This window comes from Pelodiscus sinensis, chromosome 2 (assembly GCF_052426305.1).
Source record: "Pelodiscus sinensis isolate ZL-2025 chromosome 2, ASM5242630v1, whole genome shotgun sequence".
Classification (NCBI taxonomy): Eukaryota; Metazoa; Chordata; order Testudines; family Trionychidae; genus Pelodiscus; species Pelodiscus sinensis.
The window spans coordinates 181,078,335-181,090,930 of NC_143053.1; the positions used below are offsets into that span (position 1 = coordinate 181,078,335).

The following is a 12,596-nucleotide window of genomic DNA, read 5'->3' on the forward strand; positions in this document are numbered from 1 at the left end:
CCCCAGGGTAGCTGGGGCTCCACTGCTCTAAAGCTGCCGGACTCCACAGCCGCGGGGCTATGCTGTAGTGCTCTGGTCCAGCAACATCCATGGTCCTGCAACAGCAGCAGTATTAAGGTGTTAAATTAAACCATTTGTACACCGTTACCAGACTTTCAGGAAAATAAAAAAGCTTCTTGAATTTACCTTGTACTTCTGACTGACTAATCGGATAGTTATCCGTTCGAAAGTTATAGTTTCCCCCACTTTAAATCAACCTCTTTATTTCTGTTGTATTTTAAAGACTAACAAGATGGTTTAATAGATGATGAGCTTTTCTATGGTCATGCCAATTCTCTTCCAGAATATGATCTGAGGAAGTGGGTCTGGCCCACAAAAGCTCATCACCTGTTAAACCATCTTGTTAGTCTTTAAAGTGCTACATAGTTTTTCCTTTTGTTTTAGCAAGATCAGACTAACATGGTTATCTCTCTATTACTATTTCTGTTGTGTTTTTCAGTTGTCTTTTAATTGACATCTTTCTAAAATATTGTGTGTAAAAGTCTTCAGCCAAAATTCCCAAGATTGTTTTCAGCAAAACTTGTTTAGGGTCTCTGTGTATGTTTTGTTTTGCCTGAATTATTTAGGGCTATTTGAAACTCTTTCCTTCCTCTTGGTTCTCACTTAAACCAAAATACAAGAATTGGATAAAAAGGCACGCTACAGGTTCAGATTTGACCAGGAGCTATGCAACAGGTTCTCCGATCCAGGAATTTGTGTCCAGATATACTGGTTCTTCATTTTTTCCCCCTTTTCTAGTACAAAGATTTGTATTACAACTGCTTCTTCAGACTCGTAATGTCAGTTGTTTTGCCTTCTGGCATAGTAACCAATTACAGAGGGCTGATGTTGTTAATGTTAACCCATTACTGAAATAATGATTTAGAAGCACTATGCGAGTGATCTATAAATTAACTACTCCTACTTCATTCATATTCCCTATGTCACCAAACTACAGCAGGCAGATATTTCTCATATTTCCATTAAAGCTGAATTAGTCTCAGTGGGCACTTTTTGGAGTGACTCAAATCAGGGAAAGCAAATGTTGAAATGTGAAACAGTTCATTATTTTGAGCCCTGAAGGTGTTACTAACTTCACTCCAGAAAGTGACAAAGGATAACATTTTTCAATTTTTGTTACAAGGTGATAAATCCAATGGGATGGGATGCATTTGGATTACCTGCAGAAAATGCTGCAATTGAACATGGGCTGCACCCAGCAAACTGGACACAAAGGTATGTTTTATCTACTAGGTACTTATCAGATTCACAATATAAATAATGAATTGTACTGTTGCTTAAATTTTTAAAAGCTGAAGTATAGCACTGTGATTTTATAAACTCGAAAGGTGGTCTACTCCAGATGGCAAGTTGTAGAAGACATAGTAGCTGAATAGTATAAATGTGACATTTCCCAAACTCTGAGATCAGCATAAGTAGGTTTTGAATTTGTTCTTGAATAAAAATTGCTAGAGTACATAACTAAGGGAGATGAATTATCTGGGTGGATTTGCTGACATTTTCACGATCAAATTGAGGGTGGAAGATGATTGGCCCTTCATTTGGGCCTGACCCTAGGACATGACAAGCACTTATATTTCCTACTAAGTTCAGTGCGAGTTGTGTGTTCCAAACCTCTCAAAATTGGGCTCTATTTCTCCCATTATTGTTTGTTTTTGTTTTGTTTTGTTTTTGTTTTGTTCCACTCAGTAGTATTAACATTCTCAGAAGTGTTTTTCTTTGCAAAATAATCAAACATATGAACGGCTCATTAATATGCATGCACACAGTGGCACAGTATTCTCCCAGGAGTAAATCATGTACTACATAAAGGTAGTTCAGAGGAAAGTGTAAACTGCTGAGTTCATAGAATTATTGCCACCCTTCTCCATCCAACCTTGGGATTCTTGTGTGTGTAGGAATTATTATTATTACTATTATTATCATTACTTTTTGTATACTTAGATAAGTTTGGGATTAATTATGTTAATGACATTTTGGGAAGGAATTCAAGTGATTTCTGTTCTTACTGTAGTGTTTGCTGTGGTAATCATAATCATTATTCCATTAGCAATAAAACTATTTTCTAGTTCATTCCTTGAGCTGAGGTGGTGGTGTGGTCGGTCGTCTGTTGACCCTCAAGAGGAAGAGACTTGTGGTTCCACGGAATTGTAATCTGGGATAGAGGGCGAATTTAGATCTATTCTAATCAGATTGGCCAGCCTTACTCATGTAAAATTTTCACAAAACTCTTTCCCAGGCTACAATCCCTACCCCCACCTCCATTCCTATGCTCCCCCATCCTCCCTAACCTCTCCTCCTCCCCACCCTACACTGCTCATCCCCCTCCAGCCATCCCTACCCCCACCTCCTTCCTCCATTCCTACATCCCCATCCTTCCCTAATCCCTCCAAATCCCCACCCCATACTGCCCATCCCCCTGCCTCCATTCCCATATCTCCCTGACCCCCACCTTTCCCCCTTACTGCACTGCCCATCTCCACATACACTCTATCCCTTCCTGCCTCCCTACACACACCCTGTCCCCTCCCACAAATTTGTCGAGCGGTGCGCCCCGTTCCTCAGGAGCACTACCAGACCGTGTAGCACAGCCCCGGATAGCACAGCCCCAGCCACCACAGCAGGAACCACAGCCCACCCGCAGCTCAGCCTTTCTGAACAGGTCTATTGGGGCATCTTTGCACCATGGCGAGCTCAGGGAGCCCAGAGTGCAGAGTGGCGCTCTGGAGAGCTGGGAAGGCGGCTGGGGTGCAGTGTAACTGTGCCATCCCTAAAGAGCAGGGTGTGCAGTGTGGCCAAGACCTGCCCAGCTCGTGGTGGGCTTAGAAGAGAGCCTCTGAGCTAGGGGTCTGGCCCCAGGTCACTGGTACACACCGGAGCCTCTCATTTGGGGGGAAACCTGCAGCCCGTCCCCAAAGTGCTATAAGCAGGCCCAGGCCGCACAGAAGAAAGCTGCGTGGCAGGTGCATGGGATGGGCAGGTTGGGGATGATCCCAGAGGCAGGCAGACACTGCTTCAGGAGGTGTGCAGGGATGGAGCCACCATCCTCCCACCCCATTTTGCAGAGGCCAGTCAGTGGAGAAGCCTGCCAGTAGCTTTGGTAGTGTGGCAAGAGGTCAGGGGGCAGAGGGCAGTGTTTGAGTAGGCTGTGGATGCAGAGTCTTGGCTGAGGGGGATGAGTGAGGAGGCTGGGGGTGGCACACAGAGGAGCTGCAGCCAGTAGGGCTGCAGGCGAAGAAGCCAGTCAAAGGGGAAGCCTCTGATGGTGCTGGTAGCATGGCAAGAGGCTATTTCCGGAGTAGGGGGCATGTTCTGGGCTTGGAGTTGGGGGTGTGGTGATGCAGAATGACGTGTGTGCGCGTGCGCGCGCACACACAGCAAGAGAGAGAACAAAATAAACTAAGGTCAGGTCTACACCGGAATTTTTTTATTTAAATTGCTAGAGGTGTAATTTTTTTAATGATACTTTTTATACCAGTAACGTCCTATTGTGCAGACAGCTCTCCTGGCAGGATATAACTTTTGCTGGTATAGCTTATTATAGTCAGATAATTTTTTATGGATTATGTTGGCAAATGCATATTTTTGCCCATAAAAACTGTATATACACTAACTTACCTTTTCATACAGCCACCAATTAAGACCTGTCTTGAGTATGTGTCATTGTGTCAGTGATGCAAATCCTCATCAGAGCTCTCTTACCAATTGTCAGTGTGGGGCATTGTGGGATGGCTTCTGACAGCCAGTAACAGTCAATATAAGCAATACAGTGTCTACACTAAAACTGCATCCACCTAAATACTATGACTCTATGCTTCTTGGGTAAATGGTATTTCTAAATTGGCATAGAAGGGCACATACATTGGTGCAAGCTGAATTTAAGTAAAGACACTATGGCAGCAAAGCAGCCTTCATTGTCCTAACCCTGTAGTGTCAACCAGGCCCAAGAGGGTTTGCTATACTCTCAACAGACCTTTTCTAGTGTAGACCTGGCCTAATGCTATTACCTCATTCAAACTAGTCTCCAGCTGTTTCTAGAGAGGAATTGCTCTACAACCTTGTTTATGCTAGAAAGTATATCTCTTGACAGCAATGGATGCATCTGAACATTGTTTCCCAAACTGTGCTGAACATAAATCTGATGTTACTGAGTGAAATTCTGTGCCCTGGGTTATATAGAGATCAGAATAGATTATTATAATGTTCCCTTCTGGCCTTAAAAGCTTCGAAGAAATATGTTTTGTCTCCTAAGTTCTAGGTATGTACCCTAGCCACTGGCCCATCCTTATTCTGATTTAGTTAGAGGGGATTTCCAATTTTCAATTCAGAATTTCCAGAATGTTAATTCTTTGCTTTAATTTCCATAGAAATGTAAACGTTTATGAACATCCTATTATGTTCCACATCGTTATGTCATGTAAGAGGTGTGTGTATTTGAGAATTCTCCTTTATTTCCCTCTGCCAGGATTGGTGGAGAGCAGCTGTGTCCTGATATTGGTGTATGGGTCTCGCTACATTGCAGGGACTATGTTGACTACCATCAAAGGGAAGATATTGTTGCTGTGCTCTTTAGTGAAGAGACTTCAGAGCAAATAATGCCAATACTAGTCACATTTTTAAAGAAATTCCTTTGTGGTTTCTCCCATCCTACCCATAATAAATGGGAGGAACTTCCTGTAAATATCCACAGTGCCACTGTGTTATCCATGTCAAATCTATCCTTAAAACTTGTCTGCCATGATGCCTACAAATCACTCAGCACTGGTAATACAACACATTACACTTTTCACTGTTGTCTCACTGTTACCTGGTTCCCCCCTCTGTCTATTTCTTGTACTCTTCTGATAGGTCTTATCTTAGATTTAAGCAATTTGGAGTAGGGATTGTAAGGCATGTGTATAGTTAGTAGCACTATGAAGGTGGAGTCTCTACTTTCTACTGCAAAACACATAGTAAATAATCATGGAAAAGCATTTTTTCCAAAACTAAAAAGTTGGCCTCCTCTCTTCAGTTACACTCAAAGTATAGGCAAAAATCAGTGTGTAGTTCAGATGGTCATTAAAAGTTGAACAAAAATGCATTGGAAGCCTTTAAGTTTAAAGTGTTCACATAAGAAAGATTTGCCTGTTAGCCAACTACTTTCATTGGACTGTTTATGTAGTTTAATGATATTTGACTCTTCTGTTGTACCTTTCTGGTTCAAAGAGTTTTACAGGCATCTGATAACAAGTGCATTACATAATCAAAAATAGCTAGATATATTCTTTAATGTGCTTGTTTCATATTTTTCTTTTGCAGTAATATTAAACACATGCGGGATCAGCTTGATGCACTGGGTCTGTCTTTTAGCTGGGAACGGGTAAGCTTTTTTTCCTGTAAGATTTTACGTCTTTTTAAATGTATGAAAATAGTGCAAAATAGAATAATAACTCCATAATTGTATAATGTTAGGTAAAAAAGAAACTGTATAATATGTAAATCTGGGATGATTACTGCTTCAGACTACTACACAGCATGAATATACTTGAAACAAATTTGGAAAACTTAGTTACCAAACTTTCCCCACTTTTGAGATAATCACTGACACCGCTTCCCCTCCATCCCATCCCCCATAATGTGGGGGGTGAAGGGAACACTGCTTTTTTTTTTGGCAACTGAAACATTAACAGTTTTATTTGGGCATAAACTTTTGTGGGGAAAAACCCACAAAAGCTTATGTCCAAATAAATCTGTTAGTCTTTAAGGTGCCACAGGATTCCTTGTTATTTTTGCACATACATACTAACACTGATTCCCCTCTGAGCCTGTTCATCTCATTTGTGCATTAGAATAATTTTTCCCTTAGTTTTTTGGGCCATCTTTTATAAGATGTATATTTTCAGATATGCTTTTTAATATGCACATATTTATTGTGTGCTGGGAGTGAAGAAATTGTTCAAAATAGTATCTTTAAATGCTGGATTATTCTGTTTAAGAGACTATAAAGCATTGGCTTGTATTATCACAGTTGTCTGTATCACCACAGGAGGGAGGGTGGGAGGAAAGCACATTGGAAGCTGGAAGATCTATTTAAAACAGAAGTGCTTGAGAAGCAGCTGTTACTAAGGCTTTTAAGGTAAAGAAAATCAGACAAAAGACTGTGCAATTATGGAGATAAGAATGAAAATGTATTTCTTTCTGAAGCACTTACATTGCAGGGTTATTGCATTTATCAACAGATTGAAGTTATTCACTATCTTTGTATTCTCACTGGTAAACTCTGCTTATTACGTTAGTATGATTCTGCATAGAAAGGCAAAGATGTTAACAGTGGGTTTTTATGGCAGGACTACAGCTCTAAAAGTAAAGAGGGTTTGTTTTCTACCTACCAGTGTAAGACTGCTCTCTATTTTCATTAGATTTAGAGCTAAGGACATTGAATTACATGGCAAAAATCTGAAAATCATGCTACTGTGTGTGGCAATGAGATCCTCACTGTTGCAGTTTAAGTAAGATAAGTGTCCTGCATAGCCAAGAAGTGGCTTTGGGAAGAACAGGCTGAGAGAGTGCATCTAACACATGGTTTACACTTAAATGTTTTCATGCATTTGTAAGCCTTTTTGTGTCAGAGAGCTTTTCTATCCATATTATGATAAAACTTTCAAATTGGGTAAACCTTTGTGTGCCTACTGTAATGTATTATAAAGAGCTAAGTATAATATTGCAGACAGTCCTTCAGGAGAAGTAAGAACATTTATCTACTATTTAGATCTTTAACATAACTTTATCTATTAGCCAGTTTTACAACATTGGCCATATCTAGGATGTTGGCAACTGAAAAGGGAAGGGTATATGGCTGCTGTGAGGTAAGATTGTCAGACTAAGTGAAATGAGTCCAACCAAATTCTCCTATTGTGGATTGTGGCTAGTCTATGACCTTTGCCCTTGCTTCCCTTACAGCTTATTTAAATATGCCCCCCCCTTGTTAATTGCTGACCTTTCAGATGTCTCTAAATATTTGTGATAGGTTCTGTGACACATCTGTTTTAGCCCTTGTATTGATGGAATGATTTAAAATGTGCTAGGGACATTTTAGCTTATGGGTCCTATGCAACGTTTTCTGAAATGGGCAAAAAAAGAGTTAATATAAATTCATATCGAAGTTGTTATGTAGGAAAATAAGCTGGTGAGCTCTATTTTGTTTTACTTAATTTCAGATGGCTGGTTCTTTGCAAATATTTAACTAAGATGTTTAATGGCCTGAACAGCTGTGCAGAAATGAAGATATATACTTATTTAATGGAAAAATCAGCCAACATTGCCAGAGCCACATCTCCTGAAAAATGATAGGAAAATACTCTTTATTATGGGTTGATCAAACTACCCATGGCTCTTTGACAAACAGGAGTTTCCTGTTTTAGTGGAAATGTATTGATTTTGCTTAAATATGTGCCTCCTCTATTTCAATAGAGCTTGACAGGTAACACATATATACTAGAAGAGCATGGTAAAAACAAAATTTAATAAAAACGAAATTGTAATACTTAAAATGCACAACTGCACTTACAAAGCTGACTGAATGTAAAATTATCTTTGGCTATGTTGCAAACTCCTGTGCAAGACTAGTGGAACCCAGATGTGGTTTTATTACTTAACTGAGGTATAACGTAGATAAGGAATTTCCTATTTTGTCTAGATACTGGAGGTCAGCCTCTTGTATACTTGTTTTTATTAGTTTCTGTCACAACCTAAAAGATACCATTTTATGTTTTGGTTTGCATATTGTGGTCAGTAAAATTGCAAGATAGAACACTGCAGGATCTCATGGTCAGCTTTATAACATTATCAGAATATAGCAACATTATTTCAGAGAGCCAGTAACTCAGATCTCTTAGTATATTGTTTGCATTTAAAACAAACATAATTAATGGAATTAGTGGAATTAGTAGTAATGGTCTATACCAGTGGTCCCCAACCTTTCGGGGCTGTCGCGCGCCCGGGGGCGGGGCCGGCCCAGATCTTTCAGCAGGCGCACATAAATGCCCCAGCGGGCGCCATGGCACCTGCGGGCACCGCGTTGGGGACCACTGGTCTACACTATTACACAGAAGGAAGAGGTCCTGGCCTTTAAGGAGTTTGGCCAGTAAAATTACTGTGAACATGTGGTGAGAGAAACTTGGGTTTGAATTTAACATAAATTGTTAATAGGGTTGCCAGATAGTTTCACAAAAAATACCGAACATGGCAGGGAAAAAAAATTGGTTGAGCTGGGACGGGGGGGAAGACCTGCAGACACAGCAGGGAAAAACTGTCCCCACCTGCCTTCCATCCAAGAGAAACAGAAAATACAGGTATTTTCTGGGGTGTTTTTTTTTTTTTTTTTTAAACCGGACAGAAGACACAATTGCCGGACTGTCCAGGTGAAAACCACACACCTGGCAATCCTAACCCCATGGAAGGAAGGGGTGAGGGGGCTTCTCTTCCCTGCCCCGCTTACAAGGTATTCCTCCCCTTCCTCCCCCCGCCTTTCCCTCAGGTTCCACATGCCTCCTTAACAGTTAAGGAGGCATTGCGTCCAGTGTAGGGCTAGCTTAGGCTACAAGACACTGCTCCTTGATGCAACCAGCTTATTGCAGGGAAGGAGTTCTGGGGCTTGCCCAGATGTGGCCACCCCTTCCTCCCTAAATGCACCTCATGCAGGGAAGGGGCTGGGGGTGATTCTCTTCCTTCCCACTCCTGCAATGTATCCCCCACCCCCGCTCCAGTCCTGCATGCCTCTCTTAACAGAGGCTAGCCAGCCTATTCAGGGAAGGGGGCGGGACGAGGGGAGAAGCTGGCCCTGCTGTGGCTTCCCCTTAGTTCCAAAAGGTGCCGCATGCAGTGAAGGGGCTCAGGGGCTTCCCTTCCCTCCCACTTTGAGAATGGATCCCCTCCCCTCTCCTCTCATTCTGCTCACGGCAAAAGGAGTTTTGCTGGCAGCCTCCTGGGCCTGGGCCTGGGCCTGGGCCTGGGCAGGAGCAGCCACCTCTTTCCCTGCCGCCTGCCTGACGTGCCACAGGGCTCCAGCACGTGGAGCTTCTCCCTCGGGCCAGATCTCCTGTGCGGCCTCTCCCACGTGCAGGAGAGGAACCAGAAGTATCTGGCCATGCGGCAGGGGAGGCTGGGGAAAGTGTTTTAAGTGGCCCCAGGGACACCCCTTCCCCCCCGCCAGACGCGGCAGGGGAAAAATGTCCCCTCCGGCCTTCCATCCGAGAAAAACAAAAAATACCAGACATTTTGCATGTCTGGTATTTTCTGTGTTTTGTTGGGGTTTTTTTTTTTACTGGACAGAAGACACAATTCCCCAACACCTAGCAACCCTAACTGTTTAGTTAGGCACCAGTTTCATTTTATCTTTATTTTTCTTGTAACCAGTTTTTACTTTTATGCCTCATTATTTGTATTCACTTAAAAGTCTATCATTTATTTATTTATTTGTAGTTAATAAACTTGTTTTATCTAAACCAGTGTGATTGAATTGAAATGTTTGAGAAACTCCACTTGAGATAACAGAATTTATGCATAGTTTCTGTTAATAGAATGATGGCCTTCTTATGAGCTTACATTGTCCAGGAGAGAGCTGAACAGTACAAGACCTGTACTTTTGGGAAAAAGCTTTGGGACTAGGAGTGTGCGGAGATCACCCCGCACTGCAGTAATAGTCAGGCTGGTAAAAACCTGGGTGAAACTGGCAGACTACAAGTGCATAACTGGGAATGATTTATATGCCAGAGGCTGTTTGTGAGCAGTTCAGGAGTGGAGACAAGAAGAACAAAGCATTGTTAAGGGGGCAGTCCAAGTTAATCTAGATTGTATACTGTGTATGTCGCAGGCAGTGTACTCAGTGTGCAAGTTTCACGAATTGAATACAACACAGCACTTGACTTATGAGTTTATATTTTTTAAACCTTCATGTTAAACATACAAGAATATTTATTTGTCTGACAAGTATTTTAAGAAGTCTAAAAAATAACTTGCAGCAGATGGACTCCATTTTCAGTATGATATAATTTGCCTATTGAGGGCATTTAGGTTGCAGATGAGGACAGGATGGGATCACTATTGCCTACTTATGTATTTGAACACCTACAATCCAACATTCAAGGAGTTTGTTCCCTTAGAAGACAGACTAAAATCATTGTGTTAGAATCATGTGGTTCTTGTTTGAGTAGTGGCCTTGTGGGTGCACTATTCTAGGTGTCTTTGCATCTCTGTGCCCTAAGATGACAGATTTTTGGGAGCAGTGCCTGTTTAGGCTGTATATGGGCTGTCCATGTCTCATACCTTGGTCAGATGCAATATTGCCATTCTTGTCTTGAGACAAGAGTATGTTCCTTGTGAATTGCTTTAGTAAATCCCTTTGTTAATCGTGGTAGTGTTTGCAGTTAGACTTAATAATCTCTCTCACACAGGAGAGGCAGCATTTAAACCCAGGGGACCTAGGCATACCCCTGTTTAGATGTCACTTCTCTAAAGGGAAGACAAAGGGAAGGGTAAATTGTCCTATTCGATAGTTAATATGAAAAAAAATTAAAGATAAAGATAACGGCACCATTGCCACTTACTTCTGCGGAGCTCATGCCCATTATGGTACTGTAGGAATTTCGATTTCCAAAGGATTTACTGGTCTTGGAAATGTCCAACTCTCCACTGCTGGGTACTGACATAATTGCAGTATGTATCACATCCCCGGACTTAAATGAAGTACAGTCTATTCTGCTGTCTGTAACTGGTCTTCCACCCCCTTTAGTGATGTCAAAAAGGAAGCTAACATTTATTCAGTTTCAACCCAGGACTCTCCATCATAACATGAGCTACCCAGATTGAACCTTATTGGACTACTTCCAATACAAATCAACTTTCAGAGTGTTCTCTAGAATCCTTTCTGTGTTAGCGGCACAAGGAATTTCCGTATTTAGGCGATTGCCTTCTCAAAGTAAGTTCTCTGAACAAGTTGTTAGCAGCCACACAAAACCCATGAGCCTTTTCTTATTACTGGGACTACAGGTAAATGCTCAGCAATAAACTTTAACCCCTGTGACACCTTAATACTCCAATATTTACCATTGTCATGTACTTAGGATATGTTTTATACAAAATATAAGTTGTGAGGTATCATTCTAAAAGGCTTGATCTGTTAAACATTCATATCTCATAGGATTGTATGTGTTAGTATTGTATATGAAGTTTGGCTATGTATGTGCTACTAAAAAATGTTGTGAGGTTCAATACACCCACAAGCAGCCTTTCAGGTACAACCGCAAAAAAGCCCAAACTGATGTGAATAGCTTACTGAGGAAATGCATACAAGCACAAGGATTACCCCAGGAACTGTGTGCAGTAGAAACCTCTCAGAGACAGCACTACACGATGGGAACTGTTTGACCTAGGATACAGTAAAAAAGGTTTCCAGCTAATAGGATGTAGATATAAATGGGGGGACAGTGACATTATGGGAAGATCTCACTCACTCTACAACAACACACCTGAGGAACAAAGCCTAAACTGTGGGAAGTCATGGTGGTCCAAGGCTAGAAGGATTTTTATCTTGGGTATGCTAGAACTTGGAACAGTGTAGCCAGACATGAACCCCATCTTGGTTTCCGCCCCCCCCACCCCCCAGAGAGCAAGAGAAAGGCAGTCTGCCTTTGATGCCCTGGGAACGCAGGTGTGCTGCCTGTCCCTGACTCTACCATAAACAGAAACCAGACAGTAAATGGGCTAGCTGACGACTCGGGGCCTCCCGCCGTCCTGATGGCTAGTACCGGTAATTGACATGCCTGCACTGTCCCAGGAGAGGAATCTTCGCCCATCACATTCCAGAGGTGTCCATTGTCTGCATTTTCCCAGGTGTGAATTATGCTTTGCACCCTTTGTGGGAAACTTGGTGTTCAAAGCCATTTTTCCTAATTGGCCACTTGAGACCAGGAAGAAGCCTACATGACCCAAGGGGCATAAAGAGGGGTTTAGTAGCCCATCCCATTTGAGCTCCAATCATCTACACCTGCTGACAGGTATTGATTGTCTCCTGAGGTCTGTGGGATGCCCAACCTTGCCCTACTTCTTCCCGAGGGATTGAGAGAAAGATGCTGGCCATGCCAAGTCTGGAACGCAGGGGTGAGAATATATACCTGCTAGGTGTCTATTTTGCATGCATTTAATAAGAGCTCAGAGAACCAAAAGGGTTTCATGGTACCTGTAAGTGACTTATTAGTGTAATTTCTGTCCTGTCCTTTGTAGTGGCTGTGTTATCTGTAAGACAGTAGTAGCATTTAACAGCTAAGTTTGCCCTGTAACAATAAAATAGTAACTGTTTAAGCTTTAACCTGACTCCTTCAGTTGCTGTAACACAACCAAGCACAATTTAAAAGAACTTCAGCCGGTCATAAGGGACAGGTATAGGAAGAGCTTGGGCGTTTTGGATTGTGTCACTCCCAGGTGACAGATCCATTGGGGCATCTCTCAGTCTTCCCTAGACTGCCTGCTGTGAAGGGATCCTGTATCCTAGCAGCTGAAAT

The 12,596-nt window shown here is 42.0% G+C and overlaps 1 protein-coding gene across 1 annotated transcript in view; it reads left to right on the forward strand.

Moving 5' to 3' along the window:
* The window catches only part of LARS2 (leucyl-tRNA synthetase 2, mitochondrial), a 118,850-nt gene that overhangs the window by 22,241 nt on the left and 84,013 nt on the right, over nucleotides 1–12,596 (forward strand). The window contains exons 4-5 of the mRNA XM_075921874.2: nucleotides 1,184–1,275; nucleotides 5,359–5,419. Coding sequence (XP_075777989.2) covers nucleotides 1,184–1,275; nucleotides 5,359–5,419 — 153 coding nt within the window. The remainder of the gene's footprint in view (nucleotides 1–1,183; nucleotides 1,276–5,358; nucleotides 5,420–12,596) is intronic.